Genomic DNA, 19099 nt, shown 5'->3' with positions numbered 1-19099 from the left:
CATTTTGAAACCAGTGGTAGAAGCCAGTAAAGGCAAACGTTTTAGGGTTAGGGAAAGTAGGTAACAAAATTAATGGATAGCTACATAGTTGGGTAAATGATTGCCATATTGACCATTCCATCTCTCCTGAAATGTTTTCTTTAGAGGAAGGTAGAAGCAAAAAAGGGAGGCAATAGGAAATCATATTTCTGGCAATAATGAACTGAGGGCCAGACCAACTACCTTCTGAGAAAACTAGAGAAAAAAGGACAAAATATGTTTTGCCCAAAATATATTTTAAATATCTGCTTGAAAGCTGGAGAGTACCCTTACAGTGAGGAAGGGTTTCTTGGCCAAGATTCAAAAAAGAGGGAAGTTCTAGACGATAGAACTGGTATTTGTTGGTGTTTTCTCTCTGGAATACAGAGAATGTATCTGAGACTCTAAAAAGCTAAAACAGAGGTTTTGACAGACTAATTGGTCTTAGAGAATAAAATGGGAATTCAGAACCTACGAAGAAGGAGGAGCATTTGTATGTACTCAGCTATAGGTTTTTCCTTCAAAACCCTACACCTTAACCCTCAAAGGAAAGAAGTCCAGCCTAGAAGTATCTCAATTCATGATTGTTTAAATCATCAGAGACTGAGATTGCCTCTATCTCAGCTGCTCAAGAGAAGTAAATTTAAATCTTCTCTGGAGGAAATAATATTGTAAAGAGCGTTAAACTATCTCCATGATTTTTTTTATATATAACGTCTAGCACTCAATCCAAAATAACCAAGCATATGAGTAGACAAGGAAATGTGACTGAAAACATTGAGAAAAAGATCAACAAAACATAGAGTAATAATAGGCACAAAGGGGATTCAGATAATTGATTCATCAGACAGTGACTTTAAAATAGAAATAATAACACGTTTAAGGAAAGAAAATGGCATTGACACTTTTGGCATCCTCATGGAGATTATATAAACAAAAAATATCTAAGTGGAATATTTGAGCTAAAAATAACTAAATTTAGGATCTCATTTGATAGGTATAAAAACAGATTAGACACAGCTGAAGAGAGAAGTGATTAATTGGAAGATAGGACAGAAGGAAATAACCAGAATGAAGAACAGAGTGAAAAAATGATGAAAAAGAAAGTGAGAAATATATGGGATAGTTTCATATATATATAGTGAAAAGTTCCAGAAGGAGATAAGAGAGAAAGGTAGAAGCAATATTTTAAGAGATAGTGACTGAGAATTTCCCCAAATAGATAAAGGATATGAACTGTGAAAACCCCAAGCAGATTAGATGAGGAGAGAACCAAATGAGATACATGCTAGTAACACCGCTAAAAGTAAAAAATACAAAGAGAAAATCTTAAACATACTCAGAGGGAAAAAGAGACTTACTTTCTTCAAAAGAGAAAAGAAACCTGGCAACTGATTTTTCAGCAAAACCAGTGGACACCATTGATAGCTTCAAAAATTCTGAAAAAATGTAACTGAACCTAGAGCTCCATATCCTGCTAAAATATCCTTCAGAAAAAGTAGAATTAAGACTTAGGAACTTCTTGTGCTTAGGAACACTAGACAGCACTTCAGAGCTATACTTGGGGACCATTTAGAACAGCAAGATCACCAATAAAAAGCACAAAAATGTGAAAAACATGGCACTAAATAGACTGTGAAAAGGAATTTTTTTTTACAGCATGAGAGCTGAGACAAGGAGGCAGATGAGTTTGGCCTCATTTGGGAACATGCATGCCCAACGACTCAAGTTTTTCTCCACTTTGCACATGTCTGTGAATGACTGGGACAGTGCGATGAGTACTGATAATGTGTTTATAAATTTTAGCAAGTAGTTGAGCTTGCAAATACGGAATCCCTGAATAATGAGGATCAATTGTATGTACATACATATTACAAATGGTGTCTTTGTAAATGTTTCTAATGAGGTATTTAAAAGAATAGGCCATAATAGCAAAATGCAGCTAAAGTTTTTGTTGGAAAAAGCATCCTATATTAATTTATGGAGTATTAGAAATAATAAAGTGATAGCATTGCAAGCTACTCTGGTCTTTCCTCCTTAAATAATTGCATGAATAGACCCTGAAAAAACTTGTGCATGATTAAACTTGTATGAATGATTTTGACACTGAAATCAATGTTTTAGATTTTTGAATTATTTAAAAATATTGAATAATTCCTAAATGTTATTCTTTAAGATTCTTCTTTTTTTTCTAAATTAATTAGTTAATATTTTATTTTTGGCTGCGTTGGGTCTTCATTGCTGCATGTGGGCTTTCTCTAGTTGCAGTGAGCGGGGGCTACTCTTCCTTGTGGTGCATGGGCTTCTCATTGTGGTGGCTTCTCTTGTTGCAGAGCACGGGCTCTAGGCGCGTGGGCTCAGTAGTTGTGGCTTGTGAGCTCTAGAACTCAGGCTCAGTAGTTGTGGTGCATGGGCTTAGTTTCTCCGCGGCACGTGGGATCTTCCTGGACCAGGGCTCGAACCCGTGTCCCCTGCATTGGCAGGCAGATTCTTAACCACTGCGCCACCAGGGAAGTCCCAAGATTCTTCTCCTTCAATGATGATGTTATATCTCTGAGAAAGAAAATTGATGAATTTGATACATGTTGAATAGTAAAATATTTTTTTCTAAACTTTCACAGTGACTGTCGTGAAGAAAAAATAAGGAAGCTCACACCTAGCGAAATGGATGAAATTCGAGAAATATTATCAAGAAATCTCTATCAGATCCGTCAGCGAGTAAGAATAATTTATTTAGCAAAATATGTATCTGCCTTTGGCTAAAAACATGCCTTCAGATTAGATGCTATCCAATTACAGTGGCCGTTGTCCCACCATCATGCACCCTCAGCAGGTCCCACACCAGACACTTCCTTCCCTCAGACCCACCCCAGGGTCTGTCCTTTTAGGGTACTGCTCTCCTCCCAGACATCTTGGTCAAGGCTCTAGGCTGGAGGCCCAGGGAGCTGGGATTTCTGCTACCAAAGGCTTGGAGATTAAAAAAAAAAAAAAAAAGTGTGTTATCTAACGGTGAAGAAAGCAATTGATTGCTCTTTTAAAACTTTTTTAATGAAATAGCTTTTTTAATGAAATAGCTTTATTGCTTAGAAGCCTTTTAAAAATGTATTTAACCTTCTTTGTTGTTCATAAAGTGCGATCGTTTCTTCCTTTCCTGTATCTTCTGAGTCACTCTCTTCAAACCATTTCCATTTTTAACACCTCGTTCTCATAGTTTGCTAATAATACAGTTAACACTTAGTGCATACAGTTTGCCAAGCCCCATTTCTCTGTGTCGCGTGTATTACCTCTTTTAATCCTCTAACAAGTGGTGTTGTTGTTGTCTCCATTTTACAGATGAAGAAACTGAGGCACAGTGAGGCGAAGTGGCACAGGGACACAGCAGTTGTCAGGGGTCCCAGTCACTCACATCAGGGTCATTTCTGTGGCTTCTTAGCTGGCCTCCCCGCAGACCATCCCCTTCCATCCGACATTACGGCTGCTCCATTCTTTTCCTCAAGCCCCTTTTAACGCAGCGTCCTCCTATTGAAAATGAGACACAGCAGTCGTGGCTTTCAGGCTAAACTAACTGTTCTTTCAGCCTTCGGGATCTATTTTCAAGTTCCCCCTTCTACCTCTCCCTCACCCACCCAGACACCCACGGAGGACAGGTCTGAATTCATTCCTTGGACTGTGTTGGTTTCCCCTGAATCTCCACTTGGAATGTCCCACTCCTTTCTGTCAGTCCATCCATATTCTCCGATTTTTAGGGTTTCCCCAACACCCTCTATGTTGTTCCCAGACCTGTCTTTGAATGGGATAGCACTTGGAGCTCCTACATGCCACGTAGTTTTAGTACTTCCTTTCATGATTTAGTATTATTTTGTTAGCTTTCAACGCCCAACTAGATAGCCAGTTCCTCAAGGCAGGAGTTGAGTGCTGTTCTGCGTTACCTCTGTTTATCTCTGCTAGGTCTGATATAGTTCTGGGGATAAGGATATTCCCGAGAAGTACACGTTATTTCTATCAGAAAATGAATTTAATTACTAAATACAATTTATTTTAGGAAGTGGATTTCTCTAGAGCTCATAAAACTAAAAATATTATGCCCTGGACAGCCCTCGTTTATAAATTGTATGGCTTCAAATACCAGGACATGATCATTACTGACGGAGCCAGCAGCTTTTCTCAATTTGAAAAGAAGAAATGTTCTTGACTTAATAGAGGGTCATGGCGCCACCAAGTGGCCCAAAGTGGTTGGTTTTTATACTAGCAATTACTATTCAATAGGGAAGGTATAAGTTGACTTGTGTTTTTTTCCCCAGCCACTACTGATGGGTAAATACAGACAGGGTACTTCAAGGTAGTCGAAGGTGCTTGATGAATTCGATCGTTTTCTCATTTATAAAGATCACACTTTTCAATGAAAAAAAAAGTATTCACCGACTTTTATTAGAACATGAATTCTTTTTTCTTAAGTAGAGGATTTTATTGGTTGAATCAAATACATAGTTATTGAATACATGTGTGGATATATGTATTGAATATATCTATGAATAGAACAAAGCACTATATTCCCTGCAGAAGATACAAATGAATACAATACAGCTCCTGCTCTGACACATTTAGACAAGACCACCACCATCACCATCTTCATCATAGCTAGTAACAGTAGGTAATATCAATTGAGCACTTCTGTGCCCAGCGCAGTTCTAAGGGTTTCTGTGACACCCATATATCATATATCTCTACAAATAACTTGAAATTACTACCACTGTTACCCTGAAATCGAGATTTGGTAGCACATGAATTCGTTCAAAATTTGAAAGAATGTTAACTTCTATACTTCTTGTTTTTCCCCTCTGCACATTCATTGTTACGTACCTATCAGAGGTGCAAAGCCAAAGAAATGTAGTAAAGTTTTGGAATTTCCGGGCAGTGATCATCGTTTTTGTAAAATGTTGCTTGTGTTTTCATTTCAGACTTTGTCCTACAACCGACACAATCTGACGGCCGACACGAGTGAGAGGCAAGCCAAGGAGATCCTGATCCGTCGAAGGCACAGCCTTCGGGAAAGCATCCGGAAGGACAGCAGCTTGAATCGGGAGCACAGGGTAAGGGGACTTCGTGGCTCTGGGACGCAGAAGGCTTCCAACAGCAAAGCCCAGGACGGCCTTGGGGGGCTGATTCACAGGCATCCTGGGATGGAGTTCATCATCACGTCTTTCCAGACGTTGCTCGGACACCTATCACGTTCCAGACACTGTCTAGGCACTTGGAATACGTTGGTGAACAAAATGACAAAGCTCTTTTCCCCTGTGGAATTCACATTCTAGTGGGGGAGAAGGCCATCAGGAATGGACAGAATAAGAAAATTATCTGTTATGTTAGACGCAGTAAGTGCTGTGGACAAAATAAACCTAAAAGGGCTGAGGAAGGAGATTGGGAGGACGGGGAAGGGTCCTACAGGGTACAGTTTTAAACTGAATGGAAGGGCCAGGCTTCATTTGGAGAGTCTTGTTTGACCTTTCCAGGGAGAGGGTGCAGCCTGAAGGGGGGCTGCTGTGTGTGCATGTGTGGAAACTTCTAGGAGGCCGTGTGTGTGTGTGTGTGTGTGTGTGTGTGTGTGTGCGCGCGCGCGCGCACGTCAGGGGAGTTTCAGATGCTACGTGCTCAGCATTCTACTTGGTCCAGGGCATTGCCATAGATAAGGAAGCCACTTTAAAAGGATATTCTGATTGATCGATCGAACATAGCAGGCAGTGCATCTCATTCTCAATAATGTTCTATACTGAGTTGTCAGAGACCAAAACGGTTATGTGTGAACAATATTATTATTATTATTTTTTAAAAATTATTTATTTATTTATTTATTTATGGCTGTGTTGGGTCTTCGTTTCTGTGCGAGGGCTTTCTCTAGTTGCGGCAAGCGGGGGCCACTCTTCATCACGGTGCGCGGGCCTCTCACCGTCGCGGCCTCTCTTGCTGCGGAGCACAGGCTCCAGACGCACAGGCTCAGCAATTGTGGCTCACGGGCCCAGTCGCTCCGCGGCATGTGGGATCTTCCCAGACCAGGGCTCGAACCTGTGTCCCTTGCATTGGCAGGCAGATTCTCAACCACTGCGCCACCAGGGAAGCCCAATATTATTTTTTTTTTACATGTGAAATGTGGCAGCATCGATTAAAAGTTAAAGAAACTAGAGACTGTGGCTTTGGAAATGCCAGCAAGTTAGCTATAGTAACACTTTGTTCTGTCATTTTCAAGATTTGTGAAAGTAAATACAACTTAAACATGCTACATTTTTCATATATCTTCCTCCCTATCCATGTAGCTTCTAAGTCTTTTTTAGTAATGCTTTTATAAGTGGGTATTTCTGTAGCTTTTCTTTAAGAAAAGCCGGTGGTTTTCATACCTTGTTCCTAAGGGTCCCACTTTATTTCTGTTTTCCTTAGTAGTATTGATTTCCATGATATTTTAGGAGAGGTTTTACCTTTTTTAAATAAAATGACTATTACTTGGAAATTTACTCCCCATCCCTACAGCTCCTCACCCAGTAGTTTTGGAATCCAGAGCTAAAATTTTAATTTTTAACACCAACGTTAGGTTTGACATAGAATTCTAAGCCTGTAACATACAATAAATGACATGTGTGTCATCTAAATAAGGTTTTCTATTTTTTTTTTACAGGCTTCCACCTCAACCTCCCGATATTTATCCTTACCAAAAAATACAAAGCTTCCAGAAAAGCTACAAAAGAAAAAGAATATTTCTAATGCAGGTATTGAATACAGTTGGAGCAAAAAGACTTTAAACTTATTTATTAGTGTTTATAAAATAGAAAAATTTTCCTTCTTTTTTAAGGACAATGAGTTCAGTCGTTTGCAAATCTATAATAATAATTTGGTGACTTTAATTAGTGTTGCATCCTTTTGGAATGGAGTTCTGTGCACGTTATACGTAATTCAATCAGTTATTTGATTCTATTCGATATAGCAAAAGCAGATGTCACCGTGTGTGGTTGGTGAACAGGTAAATAGTAAGTTGTCAATCTTCAAAGGTTTAAATTTAATTCTGTAATTCTTACAACATTTCTAACTTAAATGTTCATAATAATTTTAATATATTTTCATAAAGGCAACTATATAATTGACTTCTGGCTGTAATTATTAAAGCTTTGACATGACAGCTAATACCTCTTCATTTGATGGTAATCTTTATGTAGATTGCAAGCCATATTGGTGTTTTGACCATTTTATGAAAATATAAAGGAAATAAAGCTGTGCATGAGATTGTACATCCTAGATCAAGACAAGAATCTTCATAATAGCAGCTAATTATTGATCTGTTTACTGTGTGCCAGACACTGAACTGAGCCCCCTGGGGCCGTTCGGATGGGGCAGGTGAGCGCACAGCTGCCGCCAGGTGGTCTCAGTTTGACATCCAGCTCCACCCCTTACTAATATCTTTTGAACCTCATTTACTTCATATGTAAAGTGGGTGATTATTCAGTAGATTAATGCATTTAAAAGTGCTTAGGACAGTGGCTGGCACATGGGAAGCTCTTCAGAATTAGCAAGAGTACACACCTGTGGACACCCGTGCTCACGGGACTTATGCACGTGCCCAGGACTCAGCCGGAGTCGGGGTGCGCCCTCTGGCCTCCCTGCCCGAGCCCCAGAGCCCCAGGGAGGGCACAGCAGGTGCCGGACCCACGAATGTATTGGCCAGTCGCCTGTCACACCTTCTCCCTAAAAGGCCCGCCCACGCTGTCATTCTTTTGCTCCCTGGCAGGTGGCAACAGCAGTGACTCAGACCCAGACGTCGGGACCACCGTCCTCAACCTGCAGCCCCGAGCCAGGCGCTTCTTGCCAGAACAGTTCTCAAAGAAAGCCCCCCAGGCCTGTAAAATGGAATGGAAGAACGAGGTAGGCGCTGATTCCGGGCCAGGGCAGCCCTACAGCTCCCCAGCTGCCCACAGCAAAGAGGGGGGCCCCCAGGCCCCAGGTGTGCTCTGCCAGCCCCTCCTCTCCAAAGGCCACTTTGGCTCCGTGCGGGGCGACCGTATGAACGAAGGCATCCGACCCAAGGCGCCACCTAGGCTGGTCCGAAGGGCATCAGAACCTGGAAACCGGAAAGGTCGATTCGGGAGTGAGAAGCCTTAATGGAAATGGCCAAAGCAGACCCGGGGGGGACCGGCCCTGCCCAGCTGTGGCTGGTTACTCAGCAACCTGACACAGCAAGGGAATCCACTTCCAACCCTCTGTGCATCTAAATACTGTCCTTGGGTGGTAGAGCCATGCCTTTGATCCACGGGGCGAATGCTTATCCCAAGAAGAAGAAAATCAAAGAAACAGAAGCCCCATAAAATGTCTCATATGACCTGTTGCTAGCAGTTGTATCCTTTGCAAGCCTGAAGAAAAAAAAGCCACGTGTGCCTGTATTGAGCTTGAAGGACAGAACTTGAAATTTTTAACACACCCTTGCTGGTGAAAGCTTTAATATATACATATATGCCTCAGATTTTATTTATGAAAAAATATGTATATCTGTAATTAGTTTTTCAGTGAACGGCACTGAAAATACTCAGAACACCTTTCCGTGGCATCCAGGGCAGCTCCTAGAGGATGGGGGGCCATCAGCTCGGGGTGGTGTTTCCTGATCCTGAGCTGATGCCAGTTAAGGAAAAGCACAGCACGGAGCAGAGACCCCTGAGGACGGCAACAGCCGGAGCGTCTAGACAGAACCTCGTGGCCTGGCCCCCGGACTGCAGCGCCTATGAAACGATGAGAGCCAGCTGGTTTGCAATTCGTTCCTCATTTGACCTCGTTGATGTCGTTTTGGGTGACAGACATCTAGAGTCCATCTCCCCGTCGTGTTTAAATGGTACAAAGAGAAGGGCTGTGTGGGTGAATCCAGCTTATGCTGTATGCCAGACTCAGAGCCAGCTTGTGATGAAGTCTGGCCTCACGTGGTGGGTGTGGAGATGACAGGGCAGCACCTGCACAGCTGGCCTGCCGGGTTTTATATTGTGCAATACTGGGAGGAAGACGCAGGAGATCCCCTGTCACGCCCACCTGCAGCCACCTGCTTTACACCTTTTCTGTAGCACATTCTAGAACTTTGAATCCAGGACAGAGGCTCCAAGCAGACAAGGATAAAAGTAGGGATAAACAATATTCCAATGTTTAACAAATTGGTGAGAATTCAGGTTTTGAATTTTATGCAGGAAGCACTTTGGAGAATGTGGGAGTTCTCTTTTTTTTGCACTAGTCTGTAATTTGTTACCTCTCCCCCCCTCAAGAAAGTAGTAGCTCAAATTCTTCATCTAAAAATGAATTCTACTGAGTACTGAGTACTTTTTAAAAGTACAGCAGAAAGACAAGAAGTGGAACATAATCATTAAAGATTAATATTGGAATCTCTCAGACTATAGATTTTATTGGCCTGTCACTTTTCCCAGAAAAACCCCCTCTTTAAAACTTGACTAGAACAAGACTCAAAATTTCTGGGTTTAGATATGAGATGAAGCCACTCATGTAGTCCCTTGGATTCACACTGGAGATACAGCAAAGGAGACAAGTGACCACATACAATTGCTGCAAAAATATGAATAAATTAAACAAAAAGATCCGGTACTTAGAAATCCTCAGCCGTAAATCTTATCCCTTCCTTCTTCCTCCACCAACGTGAAGTAAATCTTCTACCTTTTTTTCTCATATTCTAAAATCTTGGAATACTGCTAGATTGTTGGGCATGAGACAGAGGGAAGGGTAAACACACAAGGTACAAGTTCAAAAAGTGCACAATTTCTTTCCCAAACTCTCCCAGGTTGATCAGTGGAAAGCAATGTAGACATAATTTGAAAACTACAAGTTTAGGACCCTGTGCCAAAATTCTTGATTTTAAATGGAAATATTTATATATAAAAAAATATATATGTGTTTCATCTGCTGGAAATAAAACTTTTAATTTAGAATTTTCATTATAGGACTACGATTTATCAAGAGATGTGATGTATATTCTTGAGAGTTTGAAGACTAAGTTACAGTTTATGAAATCTGAAAAGGAAGGTTGAAATGTAAAATGATCTTAAAAATGAATTTCCTGATTTTTCTTGGTGTCCTAGATTAATAAATATTAGAAGGAGTGTAACGTTCTGGAACGGAAGGAGAGAAACATGGAAATGTTTATTATGATAAACATTCTTGTTAAGCACGTAGACCAAATTCAGCTTTCACCAATTAAAAGTCAGGTAAAACACTTGGATGACGTTGTGTAAATTTCTAAAAAGGAACACTTATGTCATTTTATCTTTATTATCAGTTTAAATTTTTCCTTATCTGTGGAATGATAAAATAGATGAAAAAGAAATTTGACTTTAGTTTTTTCTCTGTACCTTCTTTTTATGAAATTATTAATTTCTAGACACTACAGGAGGAGAGGGTATGGAGTTGAAACCCTTTAACTAAATGTCACAACAATCTAAATTTCTGCAGTACAGAAACATCCTGCCCTTGTAAATGATTCCCTTGTTTCAAACAACACTTGATCCGGCCAAAGTTCCAGTGTGACTGGGGAATTTTGATGGGTCTTTAATGTTTGTTGTAAAAAAAATTGATTTGAACTACTTACAAAGTCAGGGCTTATTTCTTTATATGTGATGCTAAGGCCGATTGTTGGGAGCAGCTATGTTGTCAGCAAACGATTAGAAATTGGCCCCAAAGTCTGACACTTTTTAGAAACATGTGTTTGCTGTATATGCCTCCAAACTTTCAGGGTGAAATTCCCTTCGGCTTTTGCTAAGCTTTGGAGTCGGAGTGTACCGTTTTACCTGGCGGGCGGGGGGGGGGGCATGTTTGTTTATATAAGAAGCGAGAAGCAGTTATTTATTACATGTCTCAGCACATTTTGCATCTGCTGCATTGCCCAAATCATGTTTATGTTAAAACTGGCATTTCACAAACAAGTATGAGAACTATAATATTTTATGAGTTCCAAGTGCATACTTTACTCTTTCAAGAGTGATTGAAAGGTTTCTTTGTGCAGTTGAAGTAGCTGTGACATTATGTTGAGGCCTGAACACTGAATATTGATTCCCTCCATCAGCTTGAACAAGTCAGGCTCATGAATCAGAACTGTCTGGCGATCTGGGGTTTTCTGGTTCATTTTTTTTCTCCACTTTTAGAGCAAAATGGGTAGTTTTCTGGTTTTTTTTTTTTTAAGATTTTTTTTTTTTTTGATGTGAACCATTTTTTTTTTAAAGTCTTTATTGAATTTGTTACAATATTGCTTCTGTTTTATATTTTGGTTTTTTGGTGGCAAGCCATGACCAGGGATTGAGCCCACACACCCTGCATTGGAAGGCAAAGTCTTAACCACCGGACTGCCAGGGAAGTCCCAGCTTGCTGGTATTTTATATCCCACATTTTAACCAGGTCCTTTCTTCAGCCTACCTGCAATGCAAGTGAGAGCCCCAGCTGGTAACTGCTGCCTGGCAGGGACCATAGCTCTCATCCACGAGAAATGACAAGAAATGACAGCCCCCTTTGGAATTTTTCCCAATGTCATTCACTTCCCACGTGGCTGACACCCTCAGACGGTCGGTCAGCAGATGGTGGCTAGATACCCACATGGTTAGTTAGTTGTTGAGTGTTTTCAGTGTTCTGCTGGCACATCATTTTCCAATCCCTTTTATATTTCTAGTTTTCTACAATTTTTTTTCAAATAAAATTCTACTTGACTACCTCTAAGAATAGTCAATAAACTGTGGGTCAGTTCTCATACCGGTCTGGTCAGGGAATGAGTTTTTCTGTGTACAGAGTTAACCAAGCTACTGTAAATGGACGGTCACGTTTCAACCTGCATGGCGTATTGATTCTTTTGGATGGCTCGGGACCTTTCAGTCTGTCACAGAGGTTTTATGGGGACCCGTCATCCTCGTATTGTAGGGTGGAGAAAATCCCTCCGTGAGATGCCCAGCAGACTTAATGCTGGACATACTGGTGGTGACTTTTCTGATTTTCACTTCTGTAACGAAATACTTTGAATTAAATATTCAAATGTTTTTCCCCTTTTTTATTTCATTGGGTCCTGCTGAGTCATAAGTACGAGTGAGTGGTAACTGAATTTCTAATTTAAACGAGGCTTTTTTTCTACTTAAATTTCTAATTTAAATGAAGCCTCCAGTTACAGTATCTGCCAAACAGAAATTTTATGTGTGTATGCTGACAAAGGAGCGCTTCTCCTGGTTTCTGTGAAATGTCATACAGAAGTTTAAAATATTAAATTACATGGAAATGTTTAATTAATCACTATGGAGAAAATAATACATCACATGAAACTAGGAAAGCCCCAGAAATTCCAACTTTTATATTTATACATCAAAACCATTCTCATTTGTACTAAATGGGGTCATGAGAGCTGGAATTTGTGAAAGAAGAATTTTTAAGAGTATTAAAGTAGTTTCAGGGGCTTCCCTGGTGGCGCAGTGGTTGAGAATCCGCCTGCCAATGCAGGGGACACGGGTTCGAGCCCTGGTCTGGGAAGATCCCACATGCCACGGAGCAACTAAGCCCATGTGCCACAACTACTGAGCCTGCACTCTAGAGCCCCCGAGCCACAACTACTGAGTGCTCGTGCCACAACTACTGAAGCCCACGCGCCTAGAGCCCGTGCTCTGCAGCAAGAGAAGCCACCACAATGAGAAGCCCGTGCACCACAATGAAGAGTAGCCCCCGCTCGCCGCAACTAGAGAAAGCCCACGCGCAGCAACGAAGACCCAACGCAGCCAAAAATAAACAAATAAATTCATTAACAAAAACAAATAATAAAATATATTTTACACATGAGCCACTCTTGGGAAACATAGTGTTGTATGTACATGGTGTTCACTCACTGTGAGACCAGCTATTTAGACCAAGGTCACAGCTGATCAATCCCTGGGACTAAACTGACCATTCTGTTTGTAGCACACGAATCACTGGACGCCGAGGCCTCAGGACCAGCATGGTGCAGTGGAGGGCACACAGGGGCAGGAAAGAAGGGGCACATCAGTGAAAGGTTCTGAACTGCAAACTACTGCATGGTCAGAAGTGGCAGTGGCGAGATCAGCTCTGGGTATTTCTATCCCCTGTGGTCGGTGTACAACCCACCACTCCCAGTAGCTCCTCTGTCTACACACTTAAGTTTTATAATTGATAAGCCATGTAGTTCAAAAAGGCCCAACTTCAAATAGAATCCTAAGATCTGAATGGATTTGATGATTGTCAATTAATTGAAACAAACAAAACTGGTAATAACTTCTGTTTACATTCTTTTCTCCTAGTAAAAAGTTGGCAGGGAATCATGGGAAAAACATGTTACAGTTTAAAAAGCAGGCTCTCATTCTGACTCAGCGAGGTCCTTTCAGATCCAGCCATGCCATCTCTTCAGGCCTATGTCTTCTCAGAGGTCAACTGAGGGAGAGAGATGACCGAGGGATCCTTCTTGATCTAAGGGCACTGCAAGTCCTCACCATCTGCACACTTCCTTTTTGGTAAACCTCAAACCCTTATTTCACTACAGCCATGATGGGTGGCCTCAGAGGCGTAGGGTTATACTTTCAAGATGTGTTGCCAGGTGGAAGAGGACTTACCACCAATGTGCCGGAAAAGAACTGCAAAACGCCATAGGAGGAGCCTATAAAAAACATAAGTAACATCCATAAAATCAGCTGGAACCATCGCAAAACTGGATGAAATGAACAGAAAAACATTAGGGAAAAAAAGACCATTTTTAAAAAGTAAATTACCCCATAATAATTTTTCAGATGGAAGAGTAAAGTAATACAATTTTTAGTAAAAGGCCTTCAGAATAAAATTGAGGGAAAGCAGGAGAGAGACTAGAGGCAAAGGTCACCCTTAGGGACCTTGAGAGCGTCCTTCTCACCCTGCGTGAGGCGAGAAGTCATGACTTCTCCATGACTATAACATTAGGCTACGGGTTCCCGCAGGCAGGAGTCCATGCCTAACCAGCTCCCTGGTTAGAGAGGCTCAGTAAGTACCTGTGACGTCACAGGTGGCCTGGGGCACGGGGGTGACGCTATATCCAGAAACCTCTCCGAACATACGTAGTCTAGGAAAAGATGAACTACATTTGCTCCACGGTCGTACTTTGAAATAGTCTGAAAATTCATTTTATCCCCTTTTCAGTTCACCGTTGGATATTACTTAGCTAAAAGACTGATGTGTTTTCAGGTACTCAGTTCAGGGGGGTTGAAAATCAGTGCTCTGAAAATGTGCAGGATTGCTCACCTACTATTCCAGCAACTGTTGGACTCGCTCCAAGAGACTTGACATGAAGGCTCAGTAAAGGGACGACCATGCTTACACCAAACAAATCCTAAGCAACAAAACGCTCATTAACGCAAATTGGAAACTGAGGCCTGAGTGCTTTTAAAGTGGTGATCCTAATTATAAACCGATTAAAAAAAAAACACAGTATCTAAAATTTTGAGCAAACAACTCAAAATTGTATTCTACAGTAAGCTATACTCATCAGGTTCAAGGAATCAAGGAATCCAAATACAATGTGTTACAACAGTTGCCACCTGTAAATGCCTGGATCGCCCTGACAGAGAATCCATTTTAACTTTAGCTTCTTTGTCACTGATCCTTAATATTCAAGGAGCATGTACTACATGCATTCCTCAAATTTAAAAAATGCGGAGTAATGAAATGAGCAAAGAGGGAGGGATAATGCATATTTCTGAGCAAAGCAGCACCTGTTAAATAATGTGAAATTCCTCCCGGAGTCAAGGAAAGAGACCCATGTGCCGTCTATAGCCTGACGAGGTAAGACCTGAAGGGAAGGTCTCAGTACAGCAGAAAGGAGAGAGAAGGCTGGGGTACTAGGGGATGGCCTGCTGTTTTTCACTTAAGGCACAGAAGGTGCATGGGCTCTGAGCTCAGAGGTTTTCAATTCCAGCTCCATCACTTACTACGCATGTGCCCTTGGAAAGTTATTTCATGTTACCAGCTTCCGTGCTGTCATCTGTAAAAAATGGGGATAACAGTACCTGCCTGGTAGAAACAGGATGAACATTAAGAGACATGATGGCTGAGAGAGGTCTGACACGGCAGAAGTGGAAACGTGTCCTCTTTCCTTCAATTCTGGGGTAAGTACTGATCGTTTTGGCTAATACTCTGAGTTAGTAGAAAGACATTTTTTCCTTTAAGTTTTGCTTTCCTTCCTCTGTCACTTGGTTACCTGCTACAACTGGTTCAGGAGAGGAAAAACACATCTTGCACACACACAGTTTTCTTTATATAAATTCCTTTTCCTGTAATCCTGGTTAAATAGAAATATCTTTTCTCTTCCACAATTAATCCTTTGCTTCCTTCTCTTGGTGGCTGCACATTAACCTAACAGAAACACGAACTTCCAAATACGCTTCTTAGGGGCCCTCTTCCATGGTTACAGCTTTAGATGGCCATAGACTTAATATCCAGTGACCTTAAATAGCTGACACATTTATAATACCAGAACCATGGCTCATTATTTCAATTTTAAGATTACTTAAAATTTCCTCTGGTTCTGAGCCAATTTCTTCTGAGCTTTACTATCAGCTTTGCCCCATCAGCCTGCTGATGTTTTATACGATTTATAAGACTCAAAATACATCTGCTAGCTATTGAGTTTTCTGGATTTTTCAGAAAAGGAAACTCAATTGTCCAACAAGATTTTTTTTTCCAAAAAAATTCCCAGTACCACTTGTCATTTATTTCAAATGATTATTCTAAATGAGAAGGGGAGAGGAAGCTGTAAGTAGTCAGGCTGAAATCTATAGGAGGTAAATATGAAAACAGCAACTCATGATAGACTTATTTTAACACTTAGTAAGCCTGAAAAATATTATCTTTCTCTAGCTGGCTGCTAGCTCTTCCCACTCAGGAAGTTCTGTTTTAAAATAGACTTCTCCATGACTATAAAAGGCAACTTCTCCCTTCCTCTGAAGCCATAGCTTCTTCAAAACCACCCTCTTTTGAGTGCACTTCAAATCTGGCAACTGGTCATGTGCTTATAACCATTTATAAGGAAATCAGGTGAGAGGGGACCACTTAAACCTTTCTCGGGGAACATCTACCTCTCTCGGTGATATCTGATGAATACATTCTAAAGTTTCAGGACCCTTTTCAGGGTAGGAACCCAAATATTTCTTGATTAGTGGATTATTTTTTTTTAAATAAATTTATTTATTTATTTTTGGCTGTGTTGGGTCTTCGTTTCTGTGCGAGGGCTTTCTCTAGTTGTGGCGAGCGGGGGCCACTCTTCATCGCGGTGCGCGGGCCTCTCACTGTCATGGCCTCTCTTGTTGTGGAGCACAGGCTCTACACGTGCAGGCTTAGTAGTTGTGGCTCACGGGCCCAGTTGCTCCGCGGCATGTGGGATCTTCTCAGACCAGGGCTTGAACCCGTGTCCCCTGCATTGGCAGGCAGATTCTCAGCCACTGTGCCACCAGGGAAGCGCGGATTATTTTTTTCTTTTAAAAAGAATTATCACCTGACTAATGCTGATTCAATGGAATCTAAATCTCTCCGAGTATCTGGAGGAAAGAAAGGACCGCAATCATAGCTCTTAGCATCACCTTAGGATGCTAATCAAAAAGTACCTAGAGGGTCATCTTAGTCTTCCTTCCTGAACAAATTAAAACCTGGAAACACAGATAAGAGCTAAAAACAAAACATTTTGACAAATGCTTTAATCTTATTCCTTTCCTCTCCCAATTGGAAAGCATCTTCCCAAAAGTCTTAGGGGTCTTTACATCCCTAGGTATATTAAAAATAACAACTAAATTATGTATAATATTCCTTAGATGTTAGCTAACAAAGAGCCTTTAGATTCTTCAAGGATACCCAAAGTGGCATATATTTTAATTGTTTACAACGTTTTCCATTAAAAAATTCCCTATTCTCTTTTAACTCTGGGAAATCTTACATTTTCTCCTTAAGATATCAGAGACCTAATGATTCTTTTTAATTATTAAAATTATGAAAACTTTCCATCAGGCTTGCTAGATTAGACTGTGCCATGTGCACAGCATGTAGCCAACATACGAGAAGCTTGGAATATTCAAATCTGTATCGGAAGGCCATACTGAATGATCTGCAAATTTATTTTTAAAATCTCAAACTATTTTGCATTCTCGTCATGTTGGTCTCCAAAACTCTCTGAACCCTGGTCTGGACTTTCCAGGTAAGGGTCCAAATCCTTTTCATCTGGCAGAGCCAGATTCCAGTACCATCTGAGTTAGGGTGGTCCCCATCCCCTACCAGAGCATGGATGACACAGAACTCCCTTTCCAAATTTGAAGAAACACCCAGAGTGGACGGTTCTGGATTCTGGGTGACTGGATTGGAAGGCTGAAGAGGCACCACATCCTGAGACTGAACTAAGATTAAAGAAATGGGATCAGAAGGAGAGCCAGGCTCTGAACCCAAGCACTGAGCCTGGGGTGGGGTCGCCATGGTAACTGGAGACACAGATCCTGGTGCAAACGTTGCCCTCCCTGGGTGGGTCTCTCATGGTTCTGTGTCTAAGGGATTTGATGAATACGCTTCCATCGTTGTCTTAACAGCTACTAACTCAATATTAAACTTGACAGACTGTTGAACACCTTGCACTGAGGATGGGGAAGGAGGCTGTCCCCCCGCTCCTCTCCTAGCTAAGCACAGCTCAGCATCCTAACTCGAGTCAGGCATCAGCCTGGGGAGTTGTGATCTTCACCTGCATCTGGGCAGAAAACAGTAATTCCTCTTTGCCAGGACCCAGTGCCCTTGGGGACCATCTTCAAGGCCTCAGAAGGCAGCCTTCTCCCATCGACACAACCTGACTAGCTCCTTTTGCCTTCAAGATAAAGTCCCAGGCCCAGCCAAGAGGAAATCCTCCTGGGTCCTTGTCCCAAGGCTGCCCTAACCCGGATTAGCTCACAACCAGGGCAACTGAACCAGGCCTAGACTTGGGAAAAGAGGGGTGAAGAGGCAGATGTAGGGTTCCCGCATATAATGGCACAGGAACTACCAACACAAGCTCAGTTAGTAATACTGCAAGGTCTTCCCGGTTGGGAACGTGTATTACAGTGCCTGGAGCTCCATAACCCCTACCCCATAACAGGTTTTCAGAAATTCCATGAATAAATGGAGGGCCAGCTGGCTGGCTGGATGGCTTACCCTACCATACACTCAGTTTTCTAATCTTTCCATTCTACATGGGAAATTAATAATTGTCCTTACTAAACCAGGACGCGCACCACAAGTCGTAACAAAACCGAACCTGTCTTGTGCAATATATAAACAGTTTGTCGAAAGGCAGATGTGTATAATTCACTGTGATTTGCATTTTTAAGCATTCCAGTCTACCAGGAACGCTAAGGAAAATGTACCTCATTCTGCCCAAGCGAGGTGATCAACGGAACTTGCCCACCCGGCCTGGTAAAAGGGCCTGTGTGTTCCTACCGCTCCCGCAGCTACTGCACAGCTGGGCTTCCCCGAGCTTGCCCCGTGCGCCCCTGCTGTCCAGGGTGCAGGTGATGCACTTGCCACAGGATCTAACACCCAGGGTCACCCTCGAGCGCGACTCGGGTCACCGAGTCACAACTGAAGCTGGTGCTGGAGCGTCTTAAACAGCGGGGCTGCGACTGGGGGGCGCGAACTGGACCCAGTGCAGGCGCGAGGGGCAAGCCTCATTTGCGGTCATGTGCAGAGGTAAGGCGGTTACGGGGCAAGAGCGGGACTGAGAGGTAGGGAGGCATCACCAGGCAGACCGCTGCAAAGAAAAGCACCCTTGATCGGGTTTCAGGTCGCGGACGCAGCCGGCACTTCGCGCCCAGCCCCGCACACACTCACCAGGAATCCCAGCACGTAGAGACAAAGCAGGAAGCGGCGGGCTCCGACGGTACCGGGGCCGGGAGCCCCCGCCTGGGCCCCTGCCGCGGCCTCGGTGTCGCCGAGGCCAGGCCACGGTCCGGAGACATACCGCCTCGGCCCCCGCGTTCCATAGGCGCACACGCGCGGGGAGCTGCGCTCACGTGACAGGCCCGCGGCGCTGTCCCCGCCCCCCGGCGGAAGC

General features: G+C 42.5%; 1 protein-coding gene and 1 long non-coding RNA gene across 4 annotated transcripts in view; one reads left to right on the top strand and one right to left on the bottom strand.

Moving 5' to 3' along the window:
- SLC9A2 (solute carrier family 9 member A2) overlaps positions 1 to 12062 on the top strand; it is a 92291-nt gene extending 80229 nt beyond the window's left edge. Inside the window, exons 9-12 of the mRNA XM_059942993.1 lie at positions 2640 to 2736; positions 4977 to 5108; positions 6683 to 6773; positions 7787 to 12062. Coding sequence (XP_059798976.1) covers positions 2640 to 2736; positions 4977 to 5108; positions 6683 to 6773; positions 7787 to 8157 — 691 coding nt within the window. The 3' untranslated portion in view covers positions 8158 to 12062. The remainder of the gene's footprint in view (positions 1 to 2639; positions 2737 to 4976; positions 5109 to 6682; positions 6774 to 7786) is intronic.
- Positions 831 to 19076, bottom strand: LOC132377051 (uncharacterized). 3 transcript variants are annotated; one of them, XR_009506505.1, is made up of 5 exons: positions 18877 to 19076; positions 14287 to 14374; positions 4879 to 13672; positions 3303 to 3537; positions 831 to 2571 (listed from the first exon to the last, which is right to left on the bottom strand). It is a non-coding gene; the product is annotated as an uncharacterized LOC132377051 (long non-coding RNA). The 3 variants fall into 3 exon arrangements; XR_009506506.1 differs by lacking the exon at positions 831 to 2571 and having other exon boundaries at positions 3060 to 3537; XR_009506504.1 differs by lacking the exons at positions 831 to 2571; positions 3303 to 3537 and having other exon boundaries at positions 4459 to 13672.
- Positions 19077 to 19099: the final 23 nt, after the last annotated feature.

This window comes from Balaenoptera ricei, chromosome 13, assembly GCF_028023285.1.
Source record: "Balaenoptera ricei isolate mBalRic1 chromosome 13, mBalRic1.hap2, whole genome shotgun sequence".
Lineage (NCBI taxonomy): Eukaryota > Metazoa > Chordata > Mammalia > Artiodactyla > Balaenopteridae > Balaenoptera > Balaenoptera ricei.
Note: the sequence above shows the minus strand (reverse complement) of the source record. Positions and strands in the feature narration are given on the sequence as shown.